At 35.9% G+C, this 19777-nt stretch overlaps 1 protein-coding gene across 1 annotated transcript; it reads left to right on the top strand.

The window, feature by feature from the left end:
- The first annotated feature begins 7177 nt into the window (after positions 1-7177).
- Positions 7178-19636, top strand: col8a1a (collagen, type VIII, alpha 1a). The gene is made up of 3 exons (XM_042731077.1): positions 7178-7313; positions 16397-16616; positions 16708-19636. The coding sequence occupies exons 2-3, from the start codon at positions 16400-16402 to the stop codon at positions 18630-18632; spliced, it is 2142 nt and encodes a 713-aa protein (XP_042587011.1). The 5' UTR covers positions 7178-7313; positions 16397-16399; the 3' UTR covers positions 18633-19636.
- Positions 19637-19777: the final 141 nt, after the last annotated feature.

Genomic DNA, 19777 nt, shown 5'->3' with positions numbered 1-19777 from the left:
TTCATAATACAAATAGACAAAGACCCAAAACATACAGAGAAAGCAACCCAGGAATTTAAAGGTAAAGAAGTGGATTATTCTGCAATGACCAAGTCAATCTCCTGATCTCAAGCCAATTGAGCATGCATTTCACTTGCTGAAGACAAACCTAAAGGCAGAAAAACCCACAAACAAACAACAACTGAATTCAGCTGCAGTAAAGGCTTGGCAAAACATCACAAAGGAGGAAACCCAGTCTCTGATGATGTCCATGTGTTCCAGACTTAAGGCAGTCATTGCCTGCAAAGGATTCTCAACATTTTATTTATGATTACATTTATTTGTCCAATTACATTTGAGCCCCTGAAAATGGGGGGCTGTGGATAAAAATGGTTGTAATTCCTAAGCATTTTAAGTTTTATTTTTGTTCAACCCCTTGAATTAAAGCTTAAAGTCTGCACTTCAATCACATCTTGATTGTTTTATTTCAAATCCATTGTAATGGTGTATAAAGGCAAAAGCACATAAACTGTGATTCCTTCCGGAGCTGACTGCGTAAGTCTTAAACTGGGTGTTTCTGCATATTCAAAGTTACTCTCTGTCTATACTGAGAGTAAGTTACACAAGGAAGCCAACCTAGGATGCTCTCATTGTCATCAACAAAGCTGTGTATCACAAACTTGCATTATAGACAGCTTTGTTCATCATAAAAACAAAGGTTTGTTGAAAAACCTTAGATTCCTTGAGAACCGTTCTTGAGTTCTTCAGTTGGTTCTTTTGAGATTCTTGATGTTACATTATGAGTTCTTCTGATCAGTGATTTGGTTGTGTGTTCTTTAAAGCATAAACTTTAAAAGGCTTTCTTTACACTGTAACTTTTACTTTTAAGCATGTAATGGGAGTGTTCTAGTGTGAAACACATTATGTGTGAACTGGGCCTGAGGAAAAGAAAAACATTCTGAGCACATTTAAAAGTCAAATGCATTAGTTAAGACTAAGAGTTCATGAAGGTAAAACTCCCCCGTCACGTCAAAATGCCAGATCTGTCACACACCTACCAAAACAGTGAATCAGAAAAGTTGAGCAAACATTTCACATTTTAAATCTGACATCAACCATGTACTCAGAGACCATAACACCCCCCTCAACAGACATAATGTACAACTAGACAGACGACAAGGAGCCCAAGGTGTACAGGTATAGTTCAGCTTGGGAGAGGTCATTCATGTTGTTGCAAATGGCTATAGGGTGTGAAAGTACAGCAGAGTGTTCTAGCTATAGTTTTGAGCCATATTTAACATCAACAGTCAAAAGGTAACACCATATAGTTTTTACCTCAGCTGCTTCTTCTAACATGCATGAAAATGCATCACACTCACTGACAATGTTTTGCAAGGTCAGTGAACATTAGAGGGAAGCTAAATATTATATCCCTGGATCTACGCTTTAAAATAATGACATCTGTGATTTGTTTTGCTCTGTATTTTTGCAGAAAAGGGACGATTTAAGTGGTTAAAAATATTAATATGTATTATTTTAATGTTAGATTGTAATAGAAATATAAAATCAATATACTGATTATAATTAACATATCAGTTTTAATATTAAAATTATATACATCAAAAGTTCGGGGTCAGTGAAAACAGTACTATTGTGAAATATTACAATTTATAATAACTATTTTATTACGTTTTTTTTTAAATATAATTTATTCCTGCGATGGCAAAGCTGAATTGTCTTCGGTGTCATGCGATCCTTCAGAAATCATTCTAATATACTGATTTGGTTCTCAATAAATATTTCTTACTTCTAATTCAGTGAAAATATGAAAACAGTGAAACATTATATGTTCAGGATTTTTTTGATGAATAGAAAGTTCAAAAGAATAGCTTAGTTGTTTATTTAAAAGAATAGAATAGTTTGTGACTTTTAGATAACATATAATAAATATTAAATATATTACATTAATGAAAAAAAAACATTAACAATATTTGAGAGATTGGTGTTTTGTCTTTAGGTAGCTGTCATTTGTTATCTTTCGTGTTGTTATTCTATATTCACTTGTTGATATTGAATACAACGTCTGGCAGTGTTGCAACTTCACATATTTTTGTCTGTATTTGGGAGGCGTGTGGGGTCGGGGCCCTTATAGAGAGGGGTTTGCCTGTCCACTCTAAATGAAGCTTGCAGCCAGTTCCACGGTTCCCTGAGAACCGTCAGGCCACACACATGCATGCAAACACAAAGTCACAAGCTTAGGAGGTGTGTGCTGCTTTTAACATGAACATGTTATTTGCCTTTCTGGATTTCTTTGTCAAAATATATTCTGATGACTTTGTCATTTATCTTGTGTCGAGCAAAATGGCTCCAGCACTATTAGTAATAGGTTTTCACACATGTGTGAGCACAGACACATGGACAGTAATGTCTCAGAGGCAAAGGTGACAGACTGTCAGCCATCAGCTGAAAAATTCCCGCCAGGTGGTTTATTTTGGCTCCATTTTAGGCCCACTGTATTAAAGCTTTTTTTTAAAATGCAGAAATGCCAGTATTCATAATGCCATCTGACTTTTGCAGAACGATGATGTCATCTTCCCCACGACAGTTCACGGTGCTGGAATGTTACAGGCTGTTGACCGAGGCAAAGGATTGTGGGTATTGTGTACGGAGGAACATGGAGGTGTAAGGGGTGAGCCATCTGCCTCACACACTCATAGTAAACTCCTTCAGCTAAACACACAAGCCACCCACCCACTGCACACACTCTCACACACAGCAGGTCAAACATGATGGCACCCTCAATACTGTATGCAGGACATTTAGACAAGTTCACACACACAGAGTCAGATAGTTTTGCGATAACTTACTGACAAGAAGGTATGCTGGTACTAAACTGACTGTATGTCCACTGCGAGATAGACAGACAGTGAGTATGTGTGCATGGTGGGAGACAGTAACACGGTAATGTGAAGTACACTGCACACATGCACAAATACACACAGTCACACAGACACATTATTACAACATTAATCGTCCACAGTGACCTTTTCTTGTAGCTCTTTCAGACACAACACACAAAAAACATCATTTGTGTGTGTTAGCTCTTTAGTATTTGGTATTGTGTTGGGTTAATTTAAATAAAACTTCCAGTTAGAGTAACTAATAATAAACAAAGAAATCCAGTGAACTGACTATGGATATATTGGTGTTGGAAAAATTAAAACAATTTGTTTGAATTTGAAAATCTTCTCTGTTACAGGGTGATCATTTACAGTAGAATGTAAAGAGACAACCAGAGACATTTTATCTTTTTTTATTTAATATGGGCTTCCATATAACATGCAGAATTTTTCCCTTTCTTCTTCTTCTTCATCTTAATCATCTTCTTCTTCTTATATAATATATAATATAATAATATAATATATATAAAATAGCAGTTTTCTATTTAAATTTTTATTATTTATCCAGTTTGTATTGTTACATGATCCTTAATAAATAAATATTTCTTAAAAATGTTATTTAAAATTAAAGATTCCAAAAGAGAGTTTCCACAGTGATTCCATAGTACAACCATTTTTGGTTCTCCAAAGAACCTTGCGGTGAACAGTTCTTAAAAGAACCAATTTCCCTTAGTGTAAAGAACCCTTTTCCATGATGCCTATAAAGAACCCAAAAGCATTCAAATGGATTATTATTTTTTTAGCTGTACAGCCCACAAACTTTGTACCTAATAGTATCTTAGTATCTAATCTGATGACAACATGTGTACAGTGCAATAAGAAGTTATTTCAGAGAAACAGACTTTTGCTGCCTGCTGTCAGACTGAAACATTTAAACCAACCTCTGGGACCCCTAAATCTTACCGTGACAGGTTTAGGTCTCCATGGCGATGGCTTTACAAGTCCCTGAAGGAACAGCCAATCTGCCGCAGGTCTCCACAGCGAGAACAGATTCCAGTCAGGTCAGCATCTTAGAACCAAGGGGGGGTTCAGACCTCACACACACTCGTTCAAACACACACTTCCACACACACACTGAAAATGTGCCGATGCATGATTAGTAGTTCATTACATTTTTTTCCCAGTAAAAAAAAGGGCCTGAACCACCTGGACTGGAGTGATTTTGATGATGTGTGCAGTGTTTGTACATTAACAAGAATGATTTGAGATACTTTTGATTTGCCCTTTGTGGGTTGGTGTCCCGTGATAGGTTTCCGTAGTAATGATTGCATGCTTTCTGCATTCCAAGGCCTTAATACCGAACAACAGCAGCTGTGGGAATGTAGCATTTTTACTGCCATTGTTGACTATACAATCTACGAAGACCCTGTCACCTAGACAACCCAGCTTACCAACACATTAAACATCGCTAATCGTAAACTGTACAAATATTTACAGATAATATGACGCTAACCAGCTGCAGTGGCAACCTACACCTTTTAAGAATGTTAAAGATTTTTTGTTTGTATAATTGAACATTATGCTTAATAACATCCTTTCAGCATAAAAAGGAATCTTAATTTATTCATTAAAATATTTATTTCAATAATATTATTATTTGTTAAATAATATAATTATTTGTCAAAAACAGGGCAGCGTTATATTTTTTATATACTAGTAAAACTTTTAGCAATATTTTGAATTTGTTTTTATTATTATATTTTCACTTTTAAGTAATTTTGTTATATGTTTTAATAGTATATATATTACTATTTAGGTTTAATGTGTTTAGTAACACTTTACAATAAGATTGCATTAATGAACAATAGTTAATAATGAGCAATACATTTGTTTGAGTATTTATTAATAATTGTTAAAGTTAGTTAATACAAATGCAACTGATTATTGTTATGCTCATGTCCAAAAAATGATATTAACAGATACAACTTTTTAAATAATGTATAAGTAAATTTTGAAATTAGCTAACTAATACTAATATATGGTGTAAAAGTATGTTTTGTTGTTAATTCATTTGAACTAATGAAGTTAATGTTAACAAATGGAACCTTATTGTTTTTTTTTTTCCTGCTTTAGTTTTTATTTATTTCCAGTTAGTAATTTTGGTCACATAAGAGTTCTGACAGATACATCTGTCAGCAAAATACATATTTAATAATGAAAGGCTACAACAGTAGTAATAAGGGAGAGTGCAAATTTATTTTATGTGCAAACATATTTGGTGACTTCTGACTTCTTCTAACAACGGATACTGAGAAACTTTTAATCTTATTCATGTCAGTATTAATTTCCTTTCCAAAACTTTTTTCTTTCCTGGGGGTGGGGGGGGTGACCCTGCAACAGATGCCATGACAGTGTGTGGAATTAGCAAACATGCTTACAGCTAATTGAGTTTTGTGCCTTTGTGAAAAAGTGTGTGAATGCCCACAGCATTAGGGAGAGTCCTATCCTTAGGGTGCTATTTTAGCTAAGTGGTTGTGATAAAACTTTAAGATCATTAGCTTGGGTTAACACAAGATTTGTAATCAGTTTTGATTTTGAAGTCATCCACTTGAATAGACTTGAACATCGATTTCTGAAAGGGTTGTAAATGATCTGTATATCTGATCTTCTGCATGTGCACAACGTCAGCACTTCATAACACATTTCCCTGTGGGTTTGCTTCATACAGCTGTCGCTGCAAAGGTTAATGATGTGTTAGTTGAACACATTCTTGGTACTGAATGACTGGAAAAGCAGGCATGAATGAAATACCCAATGAGTAATTACAGTTGATTTTGTTATAACAGACTAAAGAAACATTTTCGTTTCACATGTTGGCGTCGCAGTGGACACACTCTACCCCCACTTCAGTCCGCAAAGCCCCGTAATTGACTGTTCATTAACACAGGGTTGAGGGCAATATCAGCCTATTTCCCACACTGATTACCAAAGGCTAAGCACACTGATTGTACCTGTCCCCATAGCGACCCTTTACTCCTCTTCTCAAACTAATATGCTTGGGCTGTTATGTCCCAAACTTTCAGATCTCATATCTGCTCTAATGAGCTCTGTTCACTTGAGATTGTGTACAGCATAAGTCTAGTATCAATTTAAATGATAAATCACAATAATATGAAACCATTTTCCTTTTTTTCTATTAAAGCACAATACATAAAATCAGAATTAAAAAAATAAATAAATGGAAGACTGTATAACACTATGTACAGTGTTAGAGTTCAGTATAGTTTTTGTAATTAATACTTTTATCTAGCAAGGATGCATTAAATTGATGAAAAGACAAATATAAAGGTAGTTAAAAAGCTACATAAGATTTCTATTTCTAATAAATGCTGTTCTTTTGAACCTTCTATTCATGAAAGAATCCTGAATAAAATGTATCATGGTTTCTGCAAAAATAATAAGCTGCAGAACTGTTTTAAAAAATGATTATAACATAAAAAACTGATCATTTCTTGAGCACCAAATCAGAATATTTTAATGATTTCTGAAGAATAATGTATCACTGAAGACTGAAAAAAAATGGCTGCTGAAAATTCAGCTTCGCCATCACAAGAATAAAATAAATTTTAAAATATGCTAAAATAGAAAACAGATATCTAAAACCAATAATATTTCACAATATTGCTGTTTTTACTGTACTTTTGATCAAATAAATGCAACCATGGTGCGCATAAGAGGCTTTCAAAAATATATTAAAAGTTTTGCCAACCCCAAACACTCTAAACACTACATATCATATCACATCATATCATCATATCATATCATATCATATCATATCATATCATATCATATCATATCATATCATATCATATTTAATACTTGAAAATATTCAATAAGTTTAAATATAATTTCAGGTTCATTTTTGTGGATTACTATTGTTGATGCACCAAACTCAATATTTAACTTATCTCAAGTGGAAATGTTTTTTTCCCACATTTTGAGTAAGGAGTCTTATAACTTTCCAGTTCTAACCCTAACAGTGCAGCTCTACCTCATTTGAGAATGTGGTGACTAATCAGTGAGCAGGAAAGTCTATAGACATCTTGCACCACAGTACGGGCGTAGCTCCCCATCACTAGACAGCGATTTTGGAAAACCAAACAAATCTCAGTGTCTACTCTGAAAACACTGCACCTTTATACTGTCACATATGTTCATCCATACTGTAGCAATCTCTCTCTATCACTTCTCTTCTCCCTCCCCTGCTCTCTGACTCCACCCTGCTGTGGATAAAAGGTCGCCGTCTTCAGACTGTTTCTTGTTTAAGTCCAGTTCGCATTGGTCAGTTGGTCAAGGTGTGTGTTTCAGGGTCTTTCTGAGTGTGAGCTTGAGAATCTTTGAGATTATCTCCTCCTACGGTTGTTCAAAGGAAAGGTAAGGAAATACACTTATATATTCATCATTTCATTTGTCTGCAAATGCTTTTTGATGCTCACTATAATTTGCAAAACTGTTGCAAAATGATGATCAAGCAGACAAGTAATGACAAATGAGGAAATTGTTGTTTAATGATTATAGATATACACCAAAATACATATTTTGCTTATTTTATTTAGCCTATTTCTGTATCAGTGTCAGGTAGTGAGTGTTGAAAATCAAAATGAAACTTTATTTAGAAGCTGCCTGCACTGATTGTAACAGGCAAAGATATTAAATTGTGTTTCATTTTTGAGGGTAGTAAACTACTTATCTCTGTGTGATATGAAGCTGATGAAGTTTACTTCATGAAATGTGATGTATATAATCTTGTAGCTTGTTAAATCATTTATGGTGGTTAAACACTGCATAAAACACTCATGAATGTGTACAGGAAACAGCTATACAGACAACTTTATATCCATATTTTATTTATCAAATGTATTACAGAAATACTGAGCAGCTTTAGCAAGTTTGGTGGGCAGTTCCTCAGCTAATGTGTGAGCCCCCTCTCCTGGTGGCAGCCATATGGAGTCTTTGCATACATGTGTGATTGTGATGGTGTGTACCTGATAGTGGACTCTTTGTTTAACCCTCAGTTGTGAGAAGAACACAAAGCAGACATCCATTAGACGCACAATGAGATGTGACTTGTGGAGGGCAGCCTGTCATTGTTTCAGAAATAAACTGTGTAATGACAATCTAACAGTTTCAGCTTGTAATAGTAATGCTATGAGTGATTTTTGGCAACTTTATTAAGTTCTGTTGAAGTTAGCAATAGGTTGATGGCAGATTAATCTGCTAATATTTGGCCAGTAACCATTTGTACATGCCTGTTACGTGTTAGCACTGGAGATTAAAACTTTCGAATAATACTAAAAAGAAAAAAAAATTGAAGTTGGCTCCCTTTTTACAAATGTAACCAATCATTGTCGGAGGGAACCATTAAAGCCAATCAGCTTTCACTATCACTTTAGTGTGTCATCAAAACTACATGTGAGACAACAGGTGAAGAGAAACGTTCAAATTTATCCAAAATATCAATCCAAATGAATAAAGGATTGCATAACAAGTGAAACTGAATAAACTTATTTGCCATGAATTTTTCTAGAATTAGGTGAGTGGATGATAGACGAAAAGTGGCTTTCAATTCCATCCTAAATGTTATGAATGGTCATGTGTATAGTATGGCGCAGCATGATTTTTTACAATTTTTTTGCTATTTTGACAAGTGTTTCATTAGTGATTGGAGAGATTTGAACGTGTTATTAATTATTGTAATATATCAGGATTTCTGTACATAGATGGCATAATTATCATTAAATATTTAAATCTAATATATTAATCTAGTAGTGCTAAATTCTTTCTCTTTTACAGACATTCTTCTCTCTCCACACATGCACTTTGAGGCTAGCAGTCCCTTGCTGTGTTTCTCACTCTTATTAACGCTCAGCTGTTAAAATGCTTCTAAGTGACCCAACAGATGCTTAGAGAGAATGACCCTGTTTTACCTCAAAAAGGGCTGTTTGTTTCACAGCTGGGCTGGGAGTTGTGAATCCCATGGCACTATGTAGTAGCGCCTGGCTGCTACATCATACAGTAGATAAAATAAGACATTAATTGCTTACATCACAAGGCCATATTCTGTAGGTTGACTGGAATATGATTTTTTTAAGCACCTTTTGATTGGTCTGCAACAACACAAGCATGTTAGTACAGTCTCTGTCTCATCTATCTGGATTCCCAGAATTCAATTGTTCCTGGATCACAGTTTCATACATCAGTTAATTCAGTTTGGAAATTGAATGCTAATATAAATCCAATATACAATTTTGTTATAGTTACAGTTCATTTGTATTTGATCGTTTCCTAGCTGTGCTAGTTTCTTGTCTCTCATATGAATCCACACTATTCTCTTAATCTTCTGACATATTAAAATAATTGAATGTAAATCAACATTTCATGTATGAAAATTTCTGTTTGAAAACAAGAAGAAAAAAAGATATTAGCCAAGTAGTTCAAAAGATAGTGTGGAATATATTGGCTTACTGCATCATGGCCTCTTGAAATCCTTCCTTGGTTTGCACCAAAAATCACCCCTCTCCTTTCTTCCCATAGAGAACCAGAATAAAGGTGTCTTGTCATTGATGATTTATGTGTTTCTTTGTGAATGCAGCACTCTGTAAAGATGGGAGAAAAGGATGTTAGAGACTGAATGAAATGAAAGACAGAAGGGAAGAATGAGGGACTAGGCGGACAAGAGCAAGGAAGAATTTCTGTAAACACTGCTGGCCATCTGGGTCTCAGTGAGAGGCTGAATGTGAGTGTTTAAATAGACTTATTTGCTGAGGTGTTCATGCATTCAGTTACTGAAGCACTGGGATTCCAGAAGAACATTTCACAAATAGCATGAAGGACTTTCATTTTTACTGGGTTCAGAGGCCACCTTTAAAAGTTTAGGCTAAATTTAGATGCCACATATTTGGCGTCTCATGCTCCAGAGTTGTATAATATCAAATGAAAAAGATTGAAGACTGTGCGATTATGAAAGGTGATGTTAACATTGAAACTGAAATTATACTATTAATTTATTATACATTACTGTTCAAAAATTTAGATTGGTAAGATTTTATTTATTTATTGAACAAATTATCTAATCTTCAACAAGGCTGCTTTTATTTGATAAAAAGTACTGATAAACCTCAATATTATAACATTTTACAATATTAGAATAATTATTTTGTATTTCGACAAAATCTTATGAATCTTGAAAATGGTTGTGCTTCTTAATATTTTTATGGAAACATTTAGAAAAAACATCTAGAATAAAAATCTTGAAAAAGAAATAACATGAATAACAATGAATGTCTTTACAGTAATTTTTCATCAATTTAATGCACCCTTGCTGAATAAAATTCATAAAAGAAAAAATCACATTGACCCCTAACCTTTGAATGGTAGTATTATCTATTGTAAAACACTATAAACTAAAACCAAAAGTTATGATAAATATGTGCCATATTTAACTTATGATATGTGAATTTATTATTATGTGTCAAGGTTTCAGGGCATTAGCTTTTACAGTATATGTTAAGACCATCAAAAAATAAATAAATCTTTTACACTTATCTGTTTATTTCTTTCTTGTTATGTTTTATACTTTAATTATGGCAATATGTTTTTATAATCATCACTGGTATGCAGTGGTCGAATTTAAAAAAAAAAATTCAGGGGGATGGTGTGGTCAGTTTCTTTTTTCGGCGTAAGGGGGTACTAATTCCTGTAGATAATTTTATATAATGATTACAAAATTTGTGTAATTTTTAAAAAAGGTTTTTATTTAATGAAAAATTAGCCTTATTAAATTAACTATTATTTATAAACTTTTTTCTTTCTGGTGCCTGAAAAGGAGGAATTTTGGTCAATATTTTGCTAAATGTGTTTTCGTACTGGTAGTGCTGGCACCTTCTGGTTTAGGCCTTTCATGGATAAATAATGATGACAATAAAACCGCCAGTAGGTGGCAATAAGTCCATGTTTTAATAAATTATTTATTGAATCATTCAAATCAAACAATTTGTTCAAAACGGCTGATTCAATTAGAAACGAAACATGTGAATCCATCTGAATGGACTGTTGAATCACTAGCTCACTCAATTTGTTCAAAATCTGATTCATTCAAGGAACGAAACACTTGTTGCTATTAAGTGGCAACCTTCCGGTCTCTCTAGTGAAACCAACACGGAAGTGACTAAAACTGCAATTCATCGACTGGCCGCTAGAGGCTGGCTCCAAAAGGGAGTCAGTCCCATAGACTCCCCATGTTAAAATGCCCACCTTTACAGCAGAAAAAAAATGTGTTTACAGCCTGGTACAAAAAGTGGTTTGTTCTATATAGCTAATTTTGCCCTTCTTTACAACTGTGAGGGGGGTGAAATTTTTTAAACTCATCCGTTTAAATTATATTAAGCCTTAAAGTTCTGCATAATTAAGGGCGTGGCCACTTGAGTGACAGGTAGATTGCCACTGCTGTCACCGACGTCATGCTAGGTGGGTTTGGTTTCAGCAGCCATCCCCTGCCTTTTTGCCCATTTTTGATGATCCGGGAGTGACGCACGGTGATGCGCTGCCAAGATGGCGACGGACCACTCTGCCCACTTTGAGCTTCAAAAACACTCTTCAGAAATCTACGGGTGACGTCACGTACACTAAATCCATGTTTTTATACAGTCTATGGTTGCTATGCACTGTTGTATAAAATTAATAGCAAATTTGTGCTCACGCACATGCTAATATTCAGAAAAGTACATTGCTTCAATGAATATAAAGCATAAAAGCTCATACATGGGTATTTTTTTCTTTCATTGCTTGAATTATAAAGGCATTCTAACTGAATTCTAACAGGTTTCATCATGCAGTGAATGCTTTTGGACTCTTAAGACCTGTTTTTGTTTGACTTTTCAAAGTCGGTGACTCGATAATGTCAGCTCTACTATCATCTCTCAGTCCCTCATAGTTACACATACAGCACAATGACATAATGTCAGGGAATGTCTTTAAACTATAATCAAGGAAAAATCATACCTTTTCTGTTGTCTTCATTTGAAAGAACTTCAAAAGTTGTGCTTGAACCATTTTGCGTGAAAAATTACACTGTAAAAAATTTCCTGTAGAAATTACAGTAACTTACTGGCAGCAGTTTGCCAGTAACTTACTGTAAATTAAACTTACAGTAAAGATACTGTATTCATATTTACAGCACCACTTAACTTGCTGTAAATTTATTTACAATATAATATATTTTTTACTGTAAAACACAATGTTATGTTCTTTTCTCCATTGATATATTTTAATACAATAAAAAATATTACTTTACACTGTGAAATTGACTGTAATTTGTTGTCCACTTTTACTATTTATTGTAAAACTGTACAAATTATGGTATTTCAACAGGTCTCAGTAGTAAAAACTACAAAAAGAAACAAAATACTGTTTAACTTCTTTTATTGATTTAATTGTTCAATTGTAATACTTGAAATAACATTTTAATATTCTTGCAGATTGTACTTTCAGTTTTCCAAAAACTTGAAAACATTTCATTTATACATAAAAGTTTCATATTAAGAGCATTTTAAAACAACAGACATTAACAGATTCAGTCATAAGAACAATCTTAAAAATGTACAAATTCAACTCCTGTGTAGAACGTATTTGCTCTTAGTAGCTTAATAGTTTTGCCAGCTGAAATCCAGAAACTCCTTAATAAAGGAGGAACAGAAAAAAAAATTGTTAGATCATTTGATGTGTAAAAATGTCTAACAACACAACCAAATACTCACAACACAACCAAATACAGAAATGCACTACAAATGGCACAGAACACAACAAAAATATTTCCAGGGGACCCCAATAAGTGACGAACCTGGATGGGGCATGCTTTTTTTTCTTGTAAAACATACAGAGATGACATGTTTATGACATACAACTTTGTATACAATATACAAAATGTAAAAAGAACAGAGGGTAAGATTAATCTATATATCAGTAACATTTTAAAATAATAATAATAATAATAATAATAATAATAATGTTATGTTTAAATAAGTTTCATAGGTAAGAAATGTAAGGTAATGTAGGGTCCAAAGATGAAACAGCAATTTTTAACGTTGAGACACTCACACACAGATAAATAAAGCATATTATGAAAACTTTTTTGTATAAAATGTATTTATTTGCAACAGTTCTAGACTTAGATGTTCACAAAGACTGGCGAATTTGGTCGACACGAATGTAACTTGCAGCCTTCAACACTGCATCTAGAATTCAGATCATGCTGTTCTAATCTGTTCGGGGTTTTTTGCGGCCTTTCTGTGTTTGCGGTAAATGTGAGACTGAAGGGCGGAGAGGCTTTGGAAAGTGTATGGGCATTCAGGAACTGCACACGAAAACCTGAAGTTCGCCGTGTATTTATGCTCTTTGGCATGATTAATAAAGGCGTATAATGTCTCCACAGACGCCACAGTGTTTGCACACGGTTTTACTCCAGTACTATATGCATGACGTGCATTTATATGAGGTAATCAGTTAACGCAAGCGATAATAGCGGGAAAAAACCGACTGACTTTAAACTAAATCCACAAAAGCTTTGTTGTTCGGCCAACAGTTCAAGTGAACACTCACCAGCTCCTGACGTGGTCAAACCCAAGGCAGAGACCCGTTAATGTCCATATTTTGACGGTGAAACGTTCAGAAAAGGGAAAGAAAGGAAAGAAATATGAATGTTTGCACAGTGTCACCACAACTCTATCTAGTTCTCTTCACAGCATAAATGTGAGGTGACTGCGCGCCGTTAAGTGGCAGCGTTTATTTTTTTTTTTTAGTTAAACCAAATATATAATGTATGTAAAGTAAAAGGAGGAATATTTGTACACACCTTTGCATCTGACTGCTTCTCCTCGCATCTGTGTGTCTTCGTCTTCTTTCTCCAAGCGGGAAATAAAAGCTTTTCTGTGATTGGTCAGGTTTCGCGCTCTTTTTTTTTTATTTTTTTTTTACTGTATTTAGATTTACAGTAAATCAAAAATACTGTATTTTAGTGGCGCCAAGGGGATATTTCCCAAAACGTAACTTTAAAATACAGTAACATGCTGTATAACTGTCCTACAGTAAAATACAGTTCATTTTACAGTTAAATACTGTTCAATTTACAGACATTTCTAACAGTGTACGAAAACTTGCTTCCACTTGTGAGCAGCTTGTTACAGAACCGAGTTCTGATTGGCCAATCGCCACTATTTAGTTTGTGAATTATCATAAGTAGAGAATTTTAACATTTCATTTGCATGATAAGTTTTACATAATACACATTATTAATCTAAAGGGGGTGCTAAGATAATATACTTCAATAATTTTTTTCATCCGGGGGATGCCACCCCCCCTCAATTTGAGCGCCATACAACATAAATCAAAGCCCTGGTGGTACAGTATGTGTTGTTCTAGTCATTGCAGTAATCCCAATCTAATCAAAATACTAATGTTAGCGCTTATGTTACTGAGTGCCTTTCCTGCTCATCACATTGTACTTGTTTACTGATTTGATTTTGCTTTTATTTATTTATTTATTGTGAGTGAGAGACTCTGTGTCCAACCTTTTTAAAAATTGAAAGTCCAAAAAAAAAAAGGTCTAGGAGAGAATGTGAGAGAGTGAAGAAGAGAAAAGAGGCCAGCTGAAAAGGTCTACATCAGTGTTTCACTCAATGTTTTTCATGTCAGATTTTGTTGCTGATTTGAAATATGTTATTTAAAAGGGGCAAACAGTTTTTGAGATTTGGTACTTCCCCATTCAGGTAGATAGGACTTAGATCCCCAAAATACCTGGAGACATTGCAGATATGGCCGCTGAGTGAACTAAAACATTTTTGAAAGGGAATTTGGCTTACATTCATCACTTTGTTCTTTTTCTTCTCTTCTGCATTTTCATTTTTCTTTTGGACATAAGAAAACTATGTTAGTTACATTAGTGTTTGCATTTGAGAATGTGTGTGATTTGATTATATGCTCTTATAGTTGTAGCCAACAATAAATGTGTGTATTTGGATAAAACTGTATGCCTTATACCACATAAATTGATAAATGTTGTCATTACACTTTATTAATGTGTAATGGAAATACATTACACTTAAATAATTGTTTAATGGCACATATACATGTTAATGGTTTTTTAACAAGCTTTTGATATATATGGGACATTATTATTAGCATTACATGATGCTAAATCAGATTAAAAATTATTTATGACAGTGTAAAGCTCATCCTGATCGGTCTTTGACCAGAAATTATACATCTCAACTATACTATTAAATTTCAAAATCCCAAAGAGTGGAAAACCCAGATGGCCCATAGCATATCTGTGTGAAAAAGCGAAAGGTCAGCTCCAACACTTCCGTCATTTTGAGGCCATCTTTGTTTCATTCACATCTTGTTGGTATTGTTTTTGTTTTTGTTTTTTTTTATATAAAAAATGAAGCATCAGTGTGTTATGAAAGCTTATTTTATCATGTAACTACAGACAAGCAAAACATTAAATAGAAATAGAACAATGTAAGCATACATGAACACCCACTGTTTACTGTCTGGGATTTCTGCAGTGTGAAAGGTAAATTACTGAAAGTTCCTTTCTAGTTACTTAGAACTTCACTAGAGATGCTTAGAAGTGAGAAATTCCAATAAACGGGTTGCTTCCTGTCCTCTGACTTGCTTTTACAATTTAAAAGCAAGGTCATTATTAAGAGTATAGGCTAAATTTAAATAACTGAGAAAGTCATGTCTAATCTCAAATCAAACATTTGAAGATGGTATGATTGCATAATTATAGGAGGTGATGTTAACATTGAAATGTATTATTAAATTATTAATTACACACTAAGTTAAAAAGTCTGGGGTCAGTATAGGTTTTGTCATGTTTTTTGAAAGAGGTCTCTTTTGTTCTAAGACATTTACACTTAGCATTTTAAACTAAATGTCCTGGATCTGTGGATTTGGAAATGATCATAAAATAGGTATGATTAAATTGCAAGGTAAAACTATTGTTGATGTTTTTTGTTTTGTTTTTAGCTAAAATAATATTAAATTTATAATGAATAGTTGCATAATCTTCTTTCTGTGAAGGAAAAGGTGTATTGTGCTTGTATGTGATCTCTCAGTAGGCACTGGTTTTGGTAGTTCAATGTGTCTTAACATGGTATTCAATATTTGTTGTTTGTTATGTTTTTATTACATAGCAGACAACAGAGTGTGCTGCAGAGATTAGAATTAATTGCTACTGCTAGCAATATATATTATACATTATTTGTTAGGTCCTTTTACTAACTTTTTATTTAGTTATGTTTAAAATTAATTGTTGATGGATTGCGATACATTTAAATAATATATGTTTAATTTAATTAACTGTTAATTAGATGATTAACACTTATTGATGTATGACTACATTGGATAATTCAACTGATCATTAATTGAATTATTATTTTTATTTTTTTTCACAGGCCATGGCCATGGCTTCTTTCCTAGTAGCTTTGGTGCATTTGGCTTTATTGCCATCAGTGTTTGGAGGTGCATATTATGGACACAAACCACATCCTCAACAACATCAACCCTTACCACAGATGCCTCACATGGGCATGGGAAAGGATATGTCACATATGCCATATCCACACTACAGAAAAGACCTACCAATGCACCTAAACAAAGGCAAAGATATCAAAGGTATGAAAACTTGTGTATCTTACCACTTATAGTCACATTATATATGGTATACATGGCAATTTAGTACTGAACCTTCCTTTCCCTTACAAAGGTGAGACCATTCCCAGAGGTGAGCAGGGTGTTCAAGGAGAGACTGGACCGCAAGGGCCCCCTGGTCCACCTGGGCCGCAAGGACCTCCTGGGCCTCAAGGTATTGGTGTACAAGGCCCTCTTGGAAAGCCAGGACCTCCTGGTCCTCCAGGATTTCCAGGAGTTGGTAAGCCAGGAATGCCAGGTATACCCGGGAAACCAGGAGGTATTGGGCAGCCTGGACAGCAAGGTGAACAGGGACCCAGAGGTGAAGAGGGACAACCAGGCATGACTGGGCCCCCCGGCCATCCTGGATCCCCCGGCCTGCCAGGAATAGGAAAGCCTGGTGGACAAGGATTACCAGGACAGCCAGGGGCAAAGGGAGAGCCAGGACATAAAGGTTTCCCTGGTCTCCCAGGATTACCTGGGCCTAAAGGAGACAGAGGAATTGGACAACCAGGCTCACAAGGGCCAAAAGGGCCGATTGGGCCACCTGGCCCCCCAGGGCAGGCAGGATTACCGGGGGTCGGTAAGCCTGGCCTTCCTGGTGTAGCAGGTCCACCTGGTATGCCAGGAAAACCTGGAGAGTCTGGGGAGCCGGGTCCAGAGGGTCCACCTGGTGGACAAGGCCTGCAAGGACCACATGGAGCCCCTGGTATTGGAGTTCCAGGAGAAAAAGGATTACCAGGACAGCCAGGTGCACCTGGCCACAAAGGATTACAAGGACCACCAGGGTTGCCTGGAAAACCTGGATTACCTGGATTTGGCAAACCTGGATACCCTGGCCCAAAAGGTGACAAAGGGATGGGAGGGCTTCCTGGTCCTCAAGGACCAAAAGGAGACAAAGGTTATGCTGGTCAACCAGGCATGACAGGTCCCCCTGGTCAAACTGGTCCTCCGGGCCCTCCAGGAACAATGGGGGCACCAGGAGGAATTGGTTCCCCAGGACTAAAAGGAGAGGGAGGGGCAGAAGGAGCCAAGGGAGATCCTGGACTTATGGGGCAGCCAGGTCCTCCAGGATTTCCTGGTCAACCGGGCCTCCAAGGTGAAGATGGAGAACCTGGGCCAAGAGGACCACCAGGAACCATAGGTCCCAAAGGAGAAGGAGGAAGCAGAGGTCTGCCTGGTCTCCCAGGTCCATCGGGCTTACCTGGTCTTAAAGGAGAACCTGGTCAGACTGGCCCTGAAGGACCACAGGGTCCTAAAGGTATTCCAGGACTTGCAGGGCCAGGAGGACCAATTGGGCCTCCTGGACCTTCTGGGCCAAAAGGAGAAGCTGGTCCACCAGGTCAAGCTGGTCCGCCTGGTGAAGGCATTGCTGGAATCCCTGGTCCTGTTGGTCCAGCAGGTCCACCTGGTCCAAATGGATCCCCAGGTCAGCCAGGACTCCCAGGTCCACGGGGGCCTCCTGGACCCCCATGCCCCCCTCCTTCTCCTGACCTGATGGGTGTTCTTCCTGAGATGGGCCCTGCCATAGACGGTATAAAAACTGGTGGGTACAAGAAAGGGAAGTCTGCAGGTGGGGGTGATATGATGGGTGCCAGTGGTCTGGAGATGCCTGCTTTCACTGCCCAATTGACCACACCATTCCCTCCAGTTGGCACGCCAATAGTGCTTGACAAATTACTGTATAATGGGCGTCAGAATTACAACCCTCAGACCGGTGTGTTCACCTGTGACCTCCCAGGCATGTACTATTTTGCCTATCATGTGCACTGCAAGGGTGCTAATGTATGGGTTGGGCTCTACAGAAATGGGGAGCCACTTATGTATACATATGATGAGTACAAGAAGGGATACCTGGATCAAGCATCTGGGAGTGCTGTGATTCCATTACAACCAGGAGACACAGTTTATTTACAGTTACCATCTGACCAGGCAGCTGGATTTTATGCAGGACAGTATGTCCACTCCTCCTTCTCTGGCTTTTTACTGTACCCAATGTAGACCGCAAGAATAAGTGAAATAATTTTAAGGAAAAAGAGGGGAAGAAAGAACTGACATTAAAATGTTTGACTTTTAAAAAATGTCAGTATTTTCAGTGGGAAGAAAGAAGACTCATAGAAACAGCTCCTTTAAACACAACCAAACAATATCATTCTACAGACTGTATGAGTATATGCAATGCTAAATTACAGAATACTGTGTCTGTAAAAGATACAACCTGCACAAAGACTCTCACAGATTGTAGTAAGAATATTCAATTCCACACCACATTTAAACAGATTTTTGTATCGTATTTATGTATTTGTTTAATTTGTGGTATCCAACATGAGTATACATGCTTTAAAATGTTTAGAACACTATTTTAATAACATTTGCATGATAACTAAGGTATTCGCTTTGAATGAGATGAGAAAAGCCATTCCGTTTTTCAAAAATATCACATATCATGTTTCTTTCATCAATGATTTTAAAAATTGTTAAAGGTTTTGCACACTTGTAATATTATAACACAACCTTTGTGTGAACTGCAACCAAAGAATGAATTTGTTTGTATGTGTGTGTGTGTGTGTGTGTGTGTGTATGTGTGTGTACACGAGCATGAGAGAGCATGTGTGTATGTGCTAGATTTTTTTTTTGCCAAACTCACCGCCCAACAAAAAGATTAGTTTTAAACTTTAAATATTAATTTGTCTGAAAACCACTTCTGTTTCTATAATGAACTTTCATCAAAATTATATTACTTACAATACTTTAAATCTCACGATCATCAATCATATATATTACATCACTTTATTTCCACCCTATTCTGAATTCAACTGCTGGCTTTTCAACTGTTGGACAAACATTTTACCCTTTTTTGACTACTGATTGTATAATAACCTTTGTTTTTTATGTCAGTCACTTTCAATGACAGTGCAAAAAAAAAAAAACAAAAAAACAATCAGTTTGAGTATCTCCCACCCCCTTTTATTTTCATTTGATTGTGACTTTTTCTTTGAATTTTTTAATAAAGATGATTTACATCCATAAATGTATGTGCATCAAATTCTTGTAATCTAATTTTGTTACAATGACATGAAACAAAATCTTATTACCATGTATGAAAATATCTAGGCTACTCGTGATGGCTTGCAGTTAACCTCTGC

The sequence above is a fragment of the Cyprinus carpio genome, chromosome B9, assembly GCF_018340385.1.
Source record: "Cyprinus carpio isolate SPL01 chromosome B9, ASM1834038v1, whole genome shotgun sequence".
Lineage (NCBI taxonomy): Eukaryota > Metazoa > Chordata > Actinopteri > Cypriniformes > Cyprinidae > Cyprinus > Cyprinus carpio.
Note: the sequence above shows the minus strand (reverse complement) of the source record. Positions and strands in the feature narration are given on the sequence as shown.